The following is a 17,819-nucleotide window of genomic DNA, read 5'->3' on the forward strand; positions in this document are numbered from 1 at the left end:
CTACTCATGATGTCAGATCAGCATCCTGATGTGGCACACCTGTGAGGTGGGATGGATTATTTCAATATAGCAGATGTGCCCACTACCACACATTTGGACTGATTTGTGACCACTGTTTGGGAGGGATGGTTATATTGTGTATCTGGAATGAATTTTAGGTCTCTACGTCCATCCCATGGGGAATGGGAGCAAAAACAAAAGTGTTGCGTTTATATTTTTGTTCAGTGTATATCCGATTAGACTCCGTGTAACACACATAAACACAGATGATGTTCTGTAGCTGAACGACATCTTATCCCAGAATCAGTCAGAAAATCTATTTTAAACTTTTAAAATATGTGTCATTTGATAAATTGTGCAAGATTTTATTTATGAACATCAGAGAAAAAGACAGAATATCCTGAGTAATTGTCTTCAGCGTATTCACCCGAAGGCCTTACTAGACAAAACTGAGAGAAGATGCAGATCAGATCCATTTTTTAATGACTGAAATCTGACTTAAATGGAAATGTGTGTGCCCACGAGCAAGACGTTGTTGAGAAATAGAGTGGGAAAAAAGTTTGAAACCTAGTTTAAACTGTGAATGACTGCAGCAGTTCTTCCTCAGACCGAGTCTGCTGTCTCATCATTATAAGTCTGTACTGAACACAAGTTTAAATCATTTTGTCATTCTACTCATGCCCGCAAGACACTATCGCGTCACTGTATCTTGTCTCCTATTCTATTACAGCTCCTCAAAATCTGATTGCTCTTATCAGAAAACTGGCTGGTATAATTATTTCAGCAACTGACTGCCATAAAACACCATGTCTGTCACAGAAACTCGCTAATGATTCACAGCTCAGGTCACCAAGTGAGAAGTTTGCAGGAAGATTTTTGCTTCCTCAGAAAGTATTTCTAGTGCTTTTTCCCTCCTGCATCATGTGAAGTGAGGTTAATCATCTTTTTATCTTTTATTTCTTTTCACTTTTTATTGTAGACTTAATTTGCACAATAATCTAAACTAACAAAAATGACACATGCAAAAATCACATTTGGTCACATTAAGAGAAGCTGATCAAACGAAAACCAACAGATACAGGATCATTTCTCATCTTAAAAGAGTCATTTAATATATATTGAGCATTTGAGTGTTGCTATAATTTGGATATTGTGAAATACTGTGGGATTTATTGAATTCTGCTGTCGGGGCTAAGAGCTTAATGTCTTCTTTCCAAAGCTAGCAAAGGTTCAAGCTTGCATTATATGTATGTGCTGAAGTAGCTGCCAACAAATTCAAGCATATAGTGGACTATCTGATCTCATTTATCATTTTTATTTACAGGCAATGGGAGAGCCTGTGAGTACTTTGTGAATAGTTCTGTTTTGGGCTTAGAGAGTTCAGTGATCCCAGCAAACATCGCTGAGACAGAAGTTTTGTGTCTCTGGACAAAAATGGTCAAAGGCTGTAGCCAAAAGTGTGATTATGAGGCAGCCAGCCAGAGGAGACACATCAAATAATAGTCCAGTCATACCCTCTCATACAAACCAGGGAAAAACAATCATACAGTACTGTGGAAAGAGCCATCTTTCTTTACATTTTCCTTCTTAGGAACCAGGCTTTCTGTCATTTTTTTAAAGTGGTCTTGACACTTGATCTTCAAGTGATCTCCTCCAGGATTTGTAAAGGTCTTTCAGCAGTCTTTGGTTGTGGTGTTTTCCTCTTCTTGTCTGTCTGGTCTAGGCATCGACTCAAAATTATACGTTTTTGTTTGAAGTGAACTGAAGACAGTCATGAAAAGTGAGTGAAGAACTTATCAGACAGGAACCTCATTGAACCGGAAAAGAAGGCACTAGCCAAAGGACTCCATTTTGCCATTTCTCCACAACAGCTGCCCACAGTGGATCTAATCACAGCCACGAAAACAACAATCCATCCTAGCTCCCCTTGTGGGGAACACACCCCATTACATCAAAAACTCCACTGACTTTACCAACAAGTTCCAGAAACTTCCTCTGGATCCAGATTAAACCAAAATGTTCTTTGATGTGGTTTCACTCTTCACTTGCATACCTGAGGCAGTGGAGACTGTCAGAAAACGACTACAGCAAGACAGTTCCTTAGAAAAGAGAACCAGCTTTACCCCCGATAACATCTGCAAACTGTTAGACCTCTGCGTTACCACCACATATTTTAAATACAACAAGGGTGTCTACAGACAAAAACATGGATGTGCCATGGGCTCTCCGGTGTCACCCACTGTGGCCAACATTTACATGGAGGAAATGGACAGTAAAGCCCTTGGCAGCACGTAGCCACTGGTACAGATACGTGGATGACAACAGGGTCGAAATCAAAAGCCAAGAAGTTTAAGCCTTCACATCAACTCAGTGGATAAAGTTCAACAGGGAAGACACAAAGGACAACAGTTTGCCACTTCAGTACTGTGCTGTGCACGTTGAGGAGAATGGAAACCTCAACACAGAAGTTTACTGGAAGCCCACACACACAGACCAGTACCTACTCTTGGACTTGGACGCGCTGGAACACAAACTTGGAGTAATCAGGACCCTGCAACACTGGGCAGAAAACATTTCCTCAGAGGTAGAAGGGAAAGAAAAGGAACACATACATGTAAAGAAAGCTTTTAAAACATAGTTATCTTAGTTGGGCTTTCATCAAATCAGTGAAGATGAGTTTTAGTCAAGACAGCTCATTGAAAGTTTGTATTAATTTACCAAACTGCAGTATAAATCCCTTTTTTTCCTTTTGCGCAAGTACCAGGATGGCCGAGTGGTTAAGGCGTTGGACTTAAGTTCCAATGAGCAAATGCTCTCGTGGGTTCAAACCCCACTCCTGGTACACACCTTTTCCACACCTTGGCTCATGTGATGATCAATAGTGGGCCAATGAACCCTTTAATATACAACTCCCACTAGGGAATCTCCATCATTTGGTCTTAGAAATGAAGAAGCTTCTTGGATGAGAGGTGAAACATCTTCAAGAAACTCAAAGAAGTCTAGTCGCTTTTCTTTCCAAGCTCCTTAGCTGTTAGCATTGTTAAATTTGCTGAACAACAATTAAGTTATAGAAACCTTGCGACCTTGCAACAAGGTCCAGAAAGCTTTTCTAGTCGACATTTAGAAAGGCCATCTGGCCGACAGCTGGGAAAAATCAGACAATTACAGGATGCTTAAATGTAAATTTTGAGATTTCATTCTAGTCATTAAAACAAGCACTTAAAGACACAAACATGTCTGACTTCCCAGCCCAGACTGCTTGAGAATTAAAACTTTCTTTTTTTCTTTTTTTACTGTGAAGAGGAGATTCATTGCTCTATGTTTTCAGTCTCTACCTCACTGCATTACCTCAGTACTTATAATTCAAAAAACTCACCAGTGAAGCCTCAGATTGTTGTCTTTGCACTGACTTTGGTACAAAATCGCTTTGATAGCTGCAGCTGTAGGTTTTGCATATTAAATATGCATAAAATTGAGGAAAATTGAAAGAAAAACAAATCTGGCTGTAATAAGTCTGTGACTGTTGATTAATCTTAGTATCTTAAAGTGGACCTTTCAACCTCTACAATATTTTCTGTTATACTGTTACAATCATTGATAGTCACATCAAACAAGGTCATCCATCCATCCATTCTCTTCCACTTATCGGGGTTGCAGGAGCATTGGAGCCTATTCTCGCTACCATAGGGTGAGAGGCAGGTTATACCCTGGACAAATCAACAAGACCAAAGAAGGCCAAAGATTCAAAATAATAAAGGCGAAATATGTGCAGCAATCGCAAATGTAGGCTTCACGCTGCTCTCAGTTCTTGCTTTCAGACAGTTTTTCTACTCTTGGCTCTCTATGATGCAAATGGTGCTGATATCTGTAATATTCATTCATTCATTCATTCATTTATTTATTCATTTTCAGGCACAACAAATACCTATATTGAACATAAAATACACAAAACAAAAAACAAAACTTGCCTGAAAAAGGAGTGGGCAATATGGTGGCACGTTGCTCTGACTGTGACCACACAGGCCCCATCCACCTGATATTCAAAATGACTAAAACAGTCTCTATTGCAAGGTGCAGGAAATTTCAAGAAAGCTGTCTTAAAGGCATCGAGAAGGGAGCAAGAACAGCTTGTTTCAGAGAGTAAATGAACTGAGAGGTTGAACCAAAGCCCAGCATAACATAAACATTTCAAATATGTTTTGAAATGAAATGATATATGAAATAATGAAAACTAGTCCAAGAATTTAAAAAAAGGAGATGGAAATGAGCATAAAAGGTCCTCTTAAAAGCTAACTTCAAAATTAATTCTCTTCAAATGTATATTCAGTTAACCCAAATTTATAAAGGCCCCTGGGTTTATAAGTTGAATGAACTTAAAACGACCTGCTGTAAAGTAAACTTTTATTGGAATTTCTTTTGTGGGGTAGTGTGATATTTGCTGTGAGATTTCATAACATGTTTAGCTGCCATTGCAGTGTCACAAAATAAGATTGGCCAGTAATTACACCCTGCAGTGCAGCCAAGTAGGTGACTGTGACTAATGACCTGGTTACTACTTTCATATCTAGGAAGCAAGTAACAAGGCTTCTTTATGTGCTGGGGCTTTCCATACAGTCAGCTATGTATTTAAACTTCTAGTCCTTATATATTCACTACACATACGTGCTGCAATCACACAGATTCCATCAAGAATGCAATTATCTAAAAAGAGATGGTCGACAAATTGGCAACGAGTGACAGGAGAGGTGATTTTTTTAATTTCTCTCATGCAGAAAATTATAATTGGTTAATAAGTAAAAGGAGAGTGACAGGGGCAGGAATTAATCACATTATTTAAAGTACTGAACTGCTGAAGGTACTAGCATCTGCTAAAAAGTAATTCATCTACCACCTAGTTTTTAATTTGTATTTTGGTTCCTCAGTCATCAGGACAGACCTGCTGTTTGTGCAGGGTTGTTACTCAGTGTTGCCTCATAATGTGGACAGCATCTGCTCCAGGAGGGTCAGACCTGGATGTGTTAGTGTTAGTACAAAAGTGCACAAAGCAGATGACCCGAATTGCACAATTCGTAACCTAAAAACTTTGTGCAGAAAAGTGAAAAAGAGAGAGAGGGAGAAAAATGTAGAAAATATGAGGCAGAAAGATGAAGGACTGAAAAATGGTTTACGGAAGCTTTTGAAATAACATAAGAGGAAAAGAATTGCTCTGGCATATCCAAAAGACAGAGATACATAACAATGAAGGAAAACAGAAAAGATGGTTGGAGAGAATATCAAAAAGGTCTTTGTGTGTGTCAAGAAGGCAAGACAGGAGAATGAAAATTAAAGTACAACTAAAAACAGCCAAAGTGTCTCTTCTGATTAAAAATAAATAAATAAATAAAACACTGAGATGTGGGCAGAGAAACTCAGAAAAACAACACTAATTAAATCAGAAAAAGTCTTGCTGAGAAACAGGGTGGAGAGGAACAGAAAGAGAAACCACAATGAAAGCTCTGTTGCTATTATTTCAAAGGACTTGGGATGTTGCTATGTTGAGTACGTGTGTTTGTTCACACTAGGGATGTTTCTTATGACTAATTTACTAGTTGTAGTACATCTAATGGATGAGGTTAAACATGGACAATAATCAAAATGCAGCTGAAAAGTGTGACGCCATGCATAACACTGTACACGCTCAGTGTCAGATGCTGAGTGTTGCTAACATTAGCAGTGGTTGTGCCAGCTGCCTTCTTTCCCTGCAAATTAACATCCACCCGCTGTGCTAGATGTAGTTCTGCATTGCTCTGGGCGAGCGGTAATCTGCCAGCTTATTCTGAGGCAACAAGGCAGAGAGGGCTGGTGTCATCTGCTCGGGCTAAAAGTCTGTGTAACATCTGCATAACATCTCAGAAGTGACAGTTAACTGGCAGTGTAAAATAATACAATTACAATAATTGCTCCACCAAGTATGTATAGCAAGGGTGGCAGTATTTAAAAACCTAGTCAACTAGTCGCTCACACCCCTGGTTCAAAAAGGGGAGGCAAAAACTGGAAGGTGAATGGCCAGCTTGGCTAAATAGCAAAATGAAAGGGGGGGCAAACATTACATTTTCAGCCAATAGGAGGATGATATGTCCTCAGCATCGATGGCAATGCCAATGATACCTAGCTAACAGCAGTACACTTACCATACATTTTTGTATGTTTTCTATTACATGCTATATGGTGAAGTCAGAGCCAACATAACAGCAAAACTTTAACAAAATGTATAATTAACTGCAGTCATTTGTTTTAATGTCATTTCTTTTAAGTCTATAATTGAGATCAAACCACCCTGATGGGTTACTGAACAAGTACAGGGGTCGCTTGTTTATCCTCATTTATCGCGGGAGTTACGTTCTAAAAATCCGCGAAGTAGCCAACTTTATTGTTTACAATTATTATGGATGTTTTATGGCTGTAAAACCCGTCACTACACCCTTTATACACTTTTCTCCGACAGGCTTGAACATGTTCACACTTTTCTCTATGGTTTAAACACTGCAAAAGTTCAAACCTTCGTAGAAAAATAAGTCCATTGTTATAAAATAAAACCAAAGGGACCAATGGTGCAAAACGTTTCATCGACATTTTTGTGTTTATGTGAGAAATCTTACAAACATACAGTACAGCACTTCAGAGTCACACTGCTGGCGATCGAAGATTAAGATAAATTTGACAAACTGAATGCATTCTGTACTGCACAGGAGACACGACACAAGATTGATTGACAATGGTCTACAGCCAATCAGGACGCCGAACACAATGCGCTGTTAAAAAAAAAAAAAGCATGCAAAATTGCACCAAAAAAATCAGCGAAACAGCGAGACCGCGAAAGGTGAACCGCGTTATAGCGAGGGACCCCTGTACACAGTGTATATCCCATATGGAAGCATACTAGAGAAATGATGCCTAATCTGATTAAGTTAGAGCGCTCTCGTTATAATTGATTTAAGTTTCTTGAAGGTGACAGCCCACCTTCAGAAAGCTCTTCAAGGTGATCAACTTCCTACAATGACATTTTGAAAAAGTCTAGGTCATTTTTTGAGGCGGTAGGGTTTCTTTGCTGCCTGCGTTGAGTGCTGGAGGGGACATAGCGAATGTTGTTTAAGAAGTCGTAACCTTTCTTTAAGAAGTCGTAACCTTTCTTTAAGATGTTACTTTCTTTAAGGATGTGCAAAACAAGTTTTACAATCTCAGAGAAGAGACACAGCGATGTCTCTGACAGATGGATGAAAGGTAGAACAGATGACGGATACATGAGGGAGGGATGGGAGATAAAGATGCAGAGATGAAGAGCATTTGTGAGAAATAGAAGTCAGGGGGTGGATAAAAGGGAAGATGAAAGCAAATAGGAGGTGATGGAGGAATCACTTTTAGTAGACATGAAATGGTGAGAGGGCAAAAAGATGGAAAGATAGATGGATGAAAAGACCTGATGGGAATCCTGATGACTGGCAAGCCATATGTTAACGATGGCAGTCTGACAGCCTCTGGTTTAACCCTATTCACACACACACACACACACACACACACACACACACACACACACACACACACACACACACACACACACACACACACACACACACACACGCACACACACAATCTATACAGACTGTAAGCCATGCATCAAGGCTTACAGAGTCCAGCCCCAACACATGCTACAGTGAATGGGTACCATCCATCACGGCTGTAACTAGACAGAGATGCAGCAGCAGCCAAGACTAAACCAATCAGATGGCAGTGTGTGTAATGACCATCTCAAACCAAAAACAATCTAAAGTTATTTTAGAGTTTGAGCTGTCCTCAAACTTATACAGATGTTTTTTACCAATACAACCCTGAAGTGACAAAAAACCTCTGTGTGCTAAAATAACATAGAATACCAGAACCAGAAAATAAAAACAGAAATAGCATGTTTCTTCTCAGAGGAAATGTGCTTAACTGCAAAATCGGTGTGCTAAAAATGCTCTTACCAACTGCAGTAGCATGTCTGAGTGCTAAGATGCCTTTCTTTTGTCTATTTGTGTACAAACCGCTGAAAGGATTAAAAAAAACCTGACGTAGTTACTGCTTGATTATCAGTTTGATTAAAAAAATCTTACATATGGACACTCAAAAAGCCTCTTAGACTAAAATGTATACTTATGTCAAATATCAAGAACCACATTGCATTTTTACATGTTGCCATTCTTTATACTTCAAATATTTGTTCATAAATGGAAAGTCAGAGCAACAACAAGCATTGCTGATAACAGATAACCTTTAAAGGTATCACACAGAAAGAAAATAAGATCAGTGGTTATGTAGCAGCTGGGAGCTCCACAAATAGCTTGACAATATGATGCAAAGAATGATGAGCCATCAGATGATTTTAGCTTCCATTGAGACCAGCTGATCTTCGGGGACTGCAGGGAAATTTGAGTTAAGAGCCAGAGCTAATGCTATGCTGCTTTTTTGTGCATAGAGTGCAGTTAAAAAAAATCTGGCAATCTACCATTAAAAAAATACCAAACATATAGGTTCCCTCCAACCAGCTGACCTCTGCAAGCACCTTACAATTAAAAGTGGTTGTCCAGAAGCTGAGGATGTTGCATGCTCAACCACCGGGACACCAGTTGGTCACTGCAACTATTTGCAATGGGTCGCTTAATGTAACAGAAATTCAGTGCAATCACCAGATCACCACCACTCTAGTGTGACAGTGCCATTACATGTATTATGTGTGTGCTTTTGATTTCAGCACACAGAAAAACATCAACTTTCAATCTGACCAGACAGACTGGCAATAGTACAACAGTTTTCAGGAGAGTGCAAAGCTTTGAAGCCCAAAGGAGGCACAGAAGGACAGGAATGGGACAGTCACATCGCAAATTAACCCACAGCATTAGACAGTCAACACAGTTTACTGTAGTGTCCTGGGGTGTCTAAAAATACAGGAGTCGTTTGGTGAAACTGACACAGTCTTGACTCGCGACCTTCCAGTATATCCTCCCTGTGATGGTGTCCTCCTTACCAAAATCAAGCTGAAGAGTCACTGTTTTCACACAACGAGGAAGAAAGCATGCAGTGAAGGGGCACGTGTGCAGGGGAAGTTCCACTGTGTGATCTAAAAAAGGCAGTAGCACTGGACATGTACCAGATTATGACCCCGACTAGGAGATCAGACAAATTTATATCAGGTTATAGTTTTGGCCAATAACGTATCTTTTTTGTGTCTATTTCTTTAAATACATTTTTTTAAAAGAGGTTTTTAATAAATCTGTCCCACGTTTTTCTCTTAAATACCATTACTTCTACTCCAGTATGTATGAGGAAAAGTCTGCTTCCATAAATGGCTACCATTATGTTTGTGTTGTGTTGTACCTTGTCTGAGCAGCAGCTGTAGCTTTCCTCTCTCTAACTCCAGGCTGAGGCTGACGCCTTGCTGCCCCTCTGCATGCAGCAGTATCCCAGAATTCCTCAGGGTTTTAAACTTCAGAGAGACAACCTCTTTGGATGTCTGCCACGGCCCGGGACTCAGCCTGTACACCAGGCTGCTGCTGCCACCGTTTAGGCTCACCACATCAGAGGCTAAAAATCAAAAACAAAATAGATTTCATGATAAAAGAAACGAGAGCAAAACATTGAAACCAGAATCTTAAGCAAAAGCTTAACAGTTCATATCATATAACCCTGAAACAGACAACAGTCCTTGTGTTTGTGCAATTTTCCTACAGCATCAGATTGTTCAAAGCTCCGACTAATAACTGGGTGTCAGAATTGCTATTAATACCATGTAATATTCTAATTCAAGGTTCTTAAATAATGCTTATGCTACCCTGCATAAACTCACAGTTACTCACACTTGTTACTCATCTACTTGTACCTGTAATTCTGTGGTTGTAGCAGACAATTTGTTAAACAGCGAGGGAAAACCTTGCAGCAAGGACTGAATCTGTATTCTGCTTAACACTTTTCATCAAGAGGTCTCTCAGTTACTGTGTGCTGCTCGCTGGGGATTTGGGCTGAGGTCATGTGAGGAAAACGGTGTAGGTGGTAAAGAATGAACTGCAAATACTGAACTGTTTAAAGAGAGCTGCGGCTGAGTACAGCATCAAAAGCCTTTTCAGTTGTACAACTAATTTCTCCGACTGAATGTTTCTTAATGGACTTGGCAACTCTTTGGCTTCCTAAGACTTATAATCAGCCAACCACTTTGCTTGCAGTAATGCTCTTATTGCATTGTACAGTGTATTTCCTGCTGATTGCAGAGCAGTAGGCTTGGGCTCAGAAGCACTGAGTCATCCTCTGCGACTGAAAGCTAAAAAACATTACTTGAAGTCGACTCTGTGGACTATCAAGCCATTCTAATTAAGTCCCAGATTACATTTTGTTCTACAATATTACGTATTATGTAATTACAATCAGCCATATCCCTGTAATTATCCCCAGAACATATTGTTGATTATTTTTGACTCACTACCTGCGTACTGAAATAGCACTGGACATAGTGAGTGCAGTAATTAGCTGGACATAGTTTTACACACATATATTTGATTGATTGCAGTAAATATAATCATAGAAACACACACATATGACAATGGGAAGAAATTAATAAAAAATACATAAATAGAGGAGACAAGTCCCTGTAGCTATGCTGTTGCTTTCTAGCATCAGTTAATTAGCAGAGAGCAATTTAGACTGGTATGAATATCATACTTCAAAGACATGTGGTTATCAGCAAGAAGGCCTACAAAATGGACTAGTCTGGCCCATGGGATGGTTTCAGGAATACTGCAGAGAAGATGGGGAAGAATGTTTGTATTTCCCACTGTTTGCTTCTGTAGGAAGCATTGGGTTACAGGTTGTTAAGAATAGAGGACGTCAAGGGACTGGTTGTCCAATTCTTAATGTCATTTGAGTCAGAGATCTGAATCATAATCGATGTTTAGCCTTCCTAAAATCAAACTGGACTTGTTGTTCTATAGATCTGGAGGTATTTTTATAGTGCTCCTGCACACTTAAGATTAACTTGCGCTTTAATAACTTAAACATTTGACACCTCTGTATTGCAAGCTGCAGACAGCACAATTGTCTGTGTCTACATTTAAGACAAACTATCCCATGGGTGGTAATAATTTAACTCCAAAAGTCATCCACGTGGTGCCAAGAAAATAATCTTTACTCCATGACTCACTGTATAAACTTTAAATCCATCCAGCAGATGCTGGTATCTTTCAGGACCAGCTTAACCACCTACTGTCATTTACAGACTTTTGACGCTAGTGCAAAAAGAAATCTTCCTTTCACAGAAAAATGCTCTTTTGCTGAAGATGTAGTGAAAATACTCCTCATTTATACTCCATTATTCTGCCTTCTTACAGTGTTTTACACTATTAGCAAATAATACAGATCATCACACTTCCAGCACTTCCAGAAACCAAAAAGCTCTGGTGTGTGGCTAATTCCACTAATTAACTTTTTAATCATGAATAGGTTTTTTTTTTGTTCAGGTTTGCATGGATTTTAAGAAGTTTAAACTCTCATGTAGGCCAGGGAAAATGTTCTCCATCCATTCTTATAATGTTAACTACAAAACACATTATTTTGTGTTTCCTTAAAAAAGACTAATATCCACCGAGCATTTACATTCAGTGCATTTCTCACACTGTGGCAAACCGTTTGTCACCAGCAGCTATATCGCAGCTCCCTGCGATGTATTACATTTGTTTTTCCGGGGAGGATTCTGCCGTGAATGCTGCATTAGTTTTCTGCAGGAACACCAGGAATCTTCTCTGACAACTGTGACACCAGCTGATAAATATAGCACACAAATATATCCGTAAGTAACTTTTGAATATTTCCAAACGACTATAGGCTATTCATCAAAATCCATGTTTTAATGTTTCTCCAAATCCATCTTCTTCTCACGCAGACAACAGTAAATACAGTTAAATAAGGATATATACAATGGTTTTAGCATAAATCATCTTTATACTTGGCAGATTACATGTGATGAAGATGCAAGTACAAGATGTAAGACTATAAAGACAATACAGATGTCACGTAAAAGTGGCGATCACCAAGAACAAACTAAAGAAAACCTGAGGACACTGTTGGTACAGTTTCACACTGCCGGGTTGTTTTTATTAGAAGAACAAAGAGTCTTATAAGAAAAGAAGACTATGTGTCTTCTTCTAAGAGTGACATTCAGTATGAATTAGAAATAAATGGAAAAAGTAGAACACTTTCAAAAGACATCTTTTGAAACCAAGTCGTATTTGTGAAATTGCTTTTTCCTTTTTAGTATATTCAAAGCAAACGAGCTGATGTCCTTTTATTTTTATACTTCTATTTTAATATTCCACTCAGAGTACAGCTGGCGAAATATAGGCGGAAACTTGAAATAATACACAGAGACGGCTGTGGAGGAAATCCCAGGAAACCGTGTTTGCACATGAATAGTTATTGTTTGCTAAGTATATTCTAGCATGTATATGTAAATATATGGAGTTGCTTTTGATATTCATGAGTATGTCGTGTTTTGATTAGAGCACAGAAATCAGGGCAGAGCAGCAAATGAACGCTGAGAAGACAAAAGACTACAAACACCTGCTCGTTTAAGAAAATGAGCAAAGCCTGTACGTCTGACTGTACACCTTAGCTGTAAAGGGAATAAAGACCAGGATGAAGAGGAGTTCCATTCATTGAAAATATAGTCTAATGTGTTTAAAGTCATGCTGAGTCAAGAGGATTCATATTTTATATGGAAAAAAAACAACAACTCACATATGTTATGTAACTGAATGTGAATAAATCTGACAGCAATGCTTATGTGCAAAACCAATGTCGTATTTGTTTAGTTCATTGTACTGATGCTACGGCTGCTGGGGCCAGCATGTATAAAAGCAGCTCTTAACTCTTAACAAAAGGCTTTCAGTGAAAGAAAAGCAGCCCAATAACAAAATCATGAAATGTATACATTTCTCAAGAAAAGACTGAATAAAATTCAGGTGATCCAGTCGGGATAAAGAAGACAGAACTTACTGTAAGGACATCCGTAGGTTTCCAGTCGCAGTCCGATCCGTCCGCTGGGATTCCAGTCCAGAGGAATGAGGCGGAGAAAACGTGCAATCGCTGGTTGCTGCAGCTTGTATTGAACCACATTGTCTGCATTGCTGTTACCTGGAAATGACTAAAAACATACAAGCAGAGAAAAAAAATGACATGTAAATATTTACATATATAAATATTTGCACTGGAAATTCAAGTTTTTTGGTTTCCTGTTTGTAGGTTGCCCAACCAGTCTACATGTGTTTTGTGGACTTTGAGAAGGTATTCGACCATGTCCCTCGGGGGGTCCTGTAGGGGGTGCTCCTGGAGTATGGGGTGTCTGGCCCATTGCTATGGGCCATTCTGTCCTTATACAGCAGTTGCAAGAGCTTGGCCTGCATAGCCGGCAATAAGTCGGACTCGTTCCTGGTGGGTGATGGGCTCCGCCAAGGCTGCCCGACGCTGTACCGATCTGTTGTGGTGAAGAGAGAGCTGAGTGTAAAAGCGAAGCTCTCAATTTACCAGTCGATCTACGCCCCTACCCTCACCTAAGATCACAAGCTGTGGGTAGTGACCGAAAGAACGAGATCCTGAATACAAGCGGCGGAAATGGGCTTCTTCCGAAGGGTGGCTGGCCTCTCCCTTAGAGATAGGGTGAGAAGTTCGGCGATTCGGGAGGGGCTCAGAGTAGAGCCGCTGCTCCTCCACATCGAAAGGAGCCAGATGAGGTGGTGGCTGGGGAGAGGGAGGTCTGGGCTTCTCTGCTTGGGCTGCTGCCCCGGATAAGCGGAAGAAAATGGATTGTAATGTGCTTGCAGTCCGAGCTTTCTTGACCAATCGTGTTTGAGGAAGCTTTGAGGGCATATAATTCACACTGTATAATCCACATTCCCAATAATATAATAATATATCAACCAAGACTACTGTCGGCGTATCTTTTTGTTGTTTGCTTTCTGTTAATTTTTTTTTGCATTGTTGAAGAATGAATGGCTGGGGGAAGAGGAGGTCTTTGATTGGGTGTCTTGTGGCTCCACCTAAAGTCCTGACATATTGGAAAATCTCCCCCAGGGACTAAGCCACAAGAGTAGCCTATGACTGCAATCATCTTGATATTAAAGAGCAAGATATGATATGATATATGTAGCAAGCTGTAATGTTTATCATGTCAAAATTTTCCCACATTCACCAAAGCATCGAAAGCAAAAATATAAAAGCAGTAAAGTAAAATTTTTAATTGACGATAAATCGGTAAGTGTTAAGGAAGCACCGAAATAACTGAAAATCATTTAGCAGCTGTCCACTCAACAAGATCAACCGTCCCATTAGCATCATTAAAAGGGGACATTTACTGTGTACAGGGTCAAATACATCCACATGTAGTGCAATTACTGATGCAATATTCACAATATTCTTTCCTTGCTCTGATACTCCTTTAATCACAACGCTATTCCACCTTTTTGTTGAAACAAATAAGAGTTTTGTGTCTGACTGTGGACTATTTCAATCTTTAATCAATGGGCTGTAAAAGCAGGACGATCAATAGTAGTGATTCAGCTTCTGAGATGGAGGGTCAGCGCTTTTTCTGTATTTCTAAAAACACAAATTTATGATTATTTGTAGCTTTTTTATTTGATTTAATCTCAAGGTCATCCAGTCTAGGCTGTTTTATCTAGTTCTCACTTGGCTTACCACCTATGTAGACACACAGCGCTTTTAATTGGGTAAAATGAAAGGCAGAGATATGCCATCTGTGTTGTACTTAAATGTATAAAATAAAGCTGATCACACTGGCAGCTTATATAATGACCATGTTAAGGACACAGCACATTTCCATTAGGAATTGGAGACACACCATGCTGCATAGAAAAAGCTGTTTCTGATGGGCAGATGAGGCAGGAAGCAGAGGTGAGGGGGAAGTTTAACAGCAGTTTGTATCTTTTCAGATTTGGAAACTTTTCCTTTGAGGAAATTATATTCATTAACCTACTTTATGCTAAAATCCTTCCATAAAATGTGGAGTGTTAGCAGCGAATTGGTTTGTCGGTCTCTCTCAGACTCTGGGCATAATGCCTGATGGATTTCTTTCCATCTCCTCCATCTGGCTATCTACCCTAATTACATGCCTCCTTTGAAGTTGACACGCAGGTTAACTCGCTCTCCCAATACTGAATAAAACTTAGACACTTAATTAACTTATTAATTCCTCTGTAATCAAAAGAAAGTGAATTGGATCACATCATATGATGAAAAGAGACTCTATGTTTGACTGAAAGGAAAAAAAACATTCAATGTGAAATCTGAGAATTCAGTTTTGAGACTTTTATGTATGATTTAGTTCACTTTGTTCTTTAGAGGATGAAAACTTTAAACTCTTGGTCTTTTGAAACATCTGAAAATCCTCACATATAACATGATACTGATGCTCTCTTAAAAGAAAACATATACTCAGCTCTTAAAGCATTCTTATGTTTAAGAAGCTGAAAACAGCTGAAATTTTAAGTGGAAAGCTATTATAAGGTAAAAAAGAAAAGAAAAGACTAAAGCAGTTAATTAATCTGCAACATCAGTAAGTTTGGAATAAATTGTATTATTTGTATCATGTGATCCAATTGCACCAGGTTTTTCTTAACAGGAATGTTCCATTAATGTTAGGAGGTTTTTGATACTACATGTTCCTTTGAAGAGACTAAAAGAACAATAGATGATTGTTAAAATAACAGCATGTTGTTTGCAGACAGGATGTGAGCATAAATATTCTGACTCAAAGATGAAAAATTTGTGAACCAGACCTGCAACCTTGACTCAAGACAGAGACCTCATCAGAGAGGAGGAGAAGGCATTACTACATTACTTTAAAGTGCTGGAATTCAGGGCCAGTGCTGTTCTGCTGAGAAAAATCCGATACAGAATTGTTTAGGAGTGTAAGAGTAATGTTTCTGTTCGTATGGAGTTGAGTGAAAGCTGCAGTCCAAAAAAGTGAGAGGCTGAGTGTTTCATCTGCTCAAAGCATTGAGGCAAACAGCAGGAAGGATGCACCAGAGTGATGAGTATCAGTGGAAAATGACAGAGGGGGAAGAGAATCACCTGGCGAGAAGGAGGGCGATAAGCAGTAAAGACAGCAAATAAGAAAACAAAATAAAGTAATAAAGGGAATTTGAGAAACAGGGAAAAGTGAAAAGAGCAGGACTTGTTTCCTCATCTTCAGCCCTCCAGGCAAGAGAAAGCAAACAGATAAAGAGGAACGAGACAATAAAGAAAAGATGGATTGCAGTATTTCCAAGCACCCACGGGCTTCTGAGGAAAAAGAGAGAGAGAGAAAAAAGATGTCATCCTCAGAGAGGAAGAGGAAAACAACAAATTCCCTTCCCTGGTCTTCTGCCCACTAAAGCAAAAGTCGCAAATGATCCAGGAACTCTGCCATTAACTTTCTCTTCTGGAAGAGTCTTTATGCCTGGCTGACAAATTCACAAATTTCCGAAATCCTTTGAAATGTGACTGGGTTTGTAGAGAACTTGTGTAGCACCTCAGATCAAGATGTTTTTAAACTGTTAGGAGCAGTTTCCTCTGCTTTCTCAGAAAAGATCCACAGTTCTGAGATTAGTTGGATTAAAACTCAGCTCGACTTCTAATCAAAGCTCCTCTCTGCAGCTCTGTAACAAATGTGCTTTCTTCCTGGATCAGTGTCCATGTACACAGTGGAAAATTTGCAGGTTTGTTGTTTGAGCTAGTGTCCAAGTCACAGGGAGCATGCAGGTACATATTTTGAAGTGGCTCACTGAGCTGACAGGATTCATCACTGTGTTTGCTTTCAACACCAAAACTACTTAGTATTCTAGTGCCATTATACTAAACCATGTATCGCCACTGCAGTGGGACAAATACAACAGAGTCCAACATGACACTTGTGCAATGAGAAAACGCCAAAGGGAAGTGCTGTGTCTACGAAGAGGCGGGAGGCGATGCCTCGCTGCGTCTGTGACCCATCTTGTTGATTTTTTTCATTAATCAGCCCTACAGAGACCAGCTGAGGCTTTATCACTTCATGCCTATGTTTTGCCATGTTTCTGCCATGTTGTTAGTTGTGATCAGTGGGGGAAAAGTAATAAAATGATCCACAGGAAGGTAACAAATTACAGAAGAATTCTACAGAAGGTGTCTGATTAAGGCTTTGGGCCTGCACAGGATTTCCAGAACAGCTTCACTGATCCTTTCATGTCTATTTCACCCAGTGCAAACAGTACTGTGATGAGTACACAGTCATTCATCGCAGCACAAACGTGATCATTTTTGGTTAATTTGCACTGATCCTTACGGAGACAAGTGGAAATAAGCCCCGTGAGCAAAATCCTCCTATGGTAGAAAGACTTACTGGACTTAAGTGGTTCTGGTTTTCCTTTACATTTGTTATCTGTCTGTGTACTCTGGTTCTGTCTTTAGGATGTACTTTAGTGAAACACCTAACTGAGTGTGTAAGAGTGAGGGCTTTTTTATCACGTGGCCTAAAAATGAAATGTATATAAAAAATGAATTAATGAGGAGCACAGAATGTTTTTGTTTTTTAAAACACACGCTCTTTCCATTCAGTCTCATCTATACTCCTGGGTCACACACATCTTCCACTAATCAACAGCAAAAAGTGTCAAGCGATCAAGTGTATGATGCAACATCAGCAGACATTGTGGATGGACTTAATTTGTTAGATCATTACATCTTTTTTTAAGATCGAATGGCCAAGGGTTCATCGGAGTCTGTGAGTGACA

General features: G+C 39.4%; 1 protein-coding gene and 1 non-coding gene across 2 annotated transcripts in view; one reads left to right on the plus strand and one right to left on the minus strand.

Moving 5' to 3' along the window:
• LOC147307936 (contactin-associated protein-like 4) overlaps nt 1-17,819 on the minus strand; it is a 146,254-nt gene that overhangs the window by 77,219 nt on the left and 51,216 nt on the right. Inside the window, exons 4-5 of the mRNA XM_086271142.1 lie at nt 13,054-13,201; nt 9,391-9,597 (exon numbers count right to left, since the gene is read on the minus strand). Of these exons, the coding sequence (XP_086127268.1) occupies nt 9,391-9,597; nt 13,054-13,201 (355 nt within the window). The remainder of the gene's footprint in view (nt 1-9,390; nt 9,598-13,053; nt 13,202-17,819) is intronic.
• Nucleotides 2,760-2,842, plus strand: trnal-uaa (transfer RNA leucine (anticodon UAA)). Its single transcript has one exon. It is a non-coding gene; the product is annotated as a tRNA-Leu (tRNA).

Source organism: Aulonocara sp. 'chitande type north' Nkhata Bay, linkage group LG18 (genome assembly GCF_057382095.1).
Source record: "Aulonocara sp. 'chitande type north' Nkhata Bay isolate Kocher_YH1m ecotype deep benthic linkage group LG18, A_spYH_male_GT1.1, whole genome shotgun sequence".
NCBI lineage: Eukaryota > Metazoa > Chordata > Actinopteri > Cichliformes > Cichlidae > Aulonocara > Aulonocara sp. 'chitande type north' Nkhata Bay.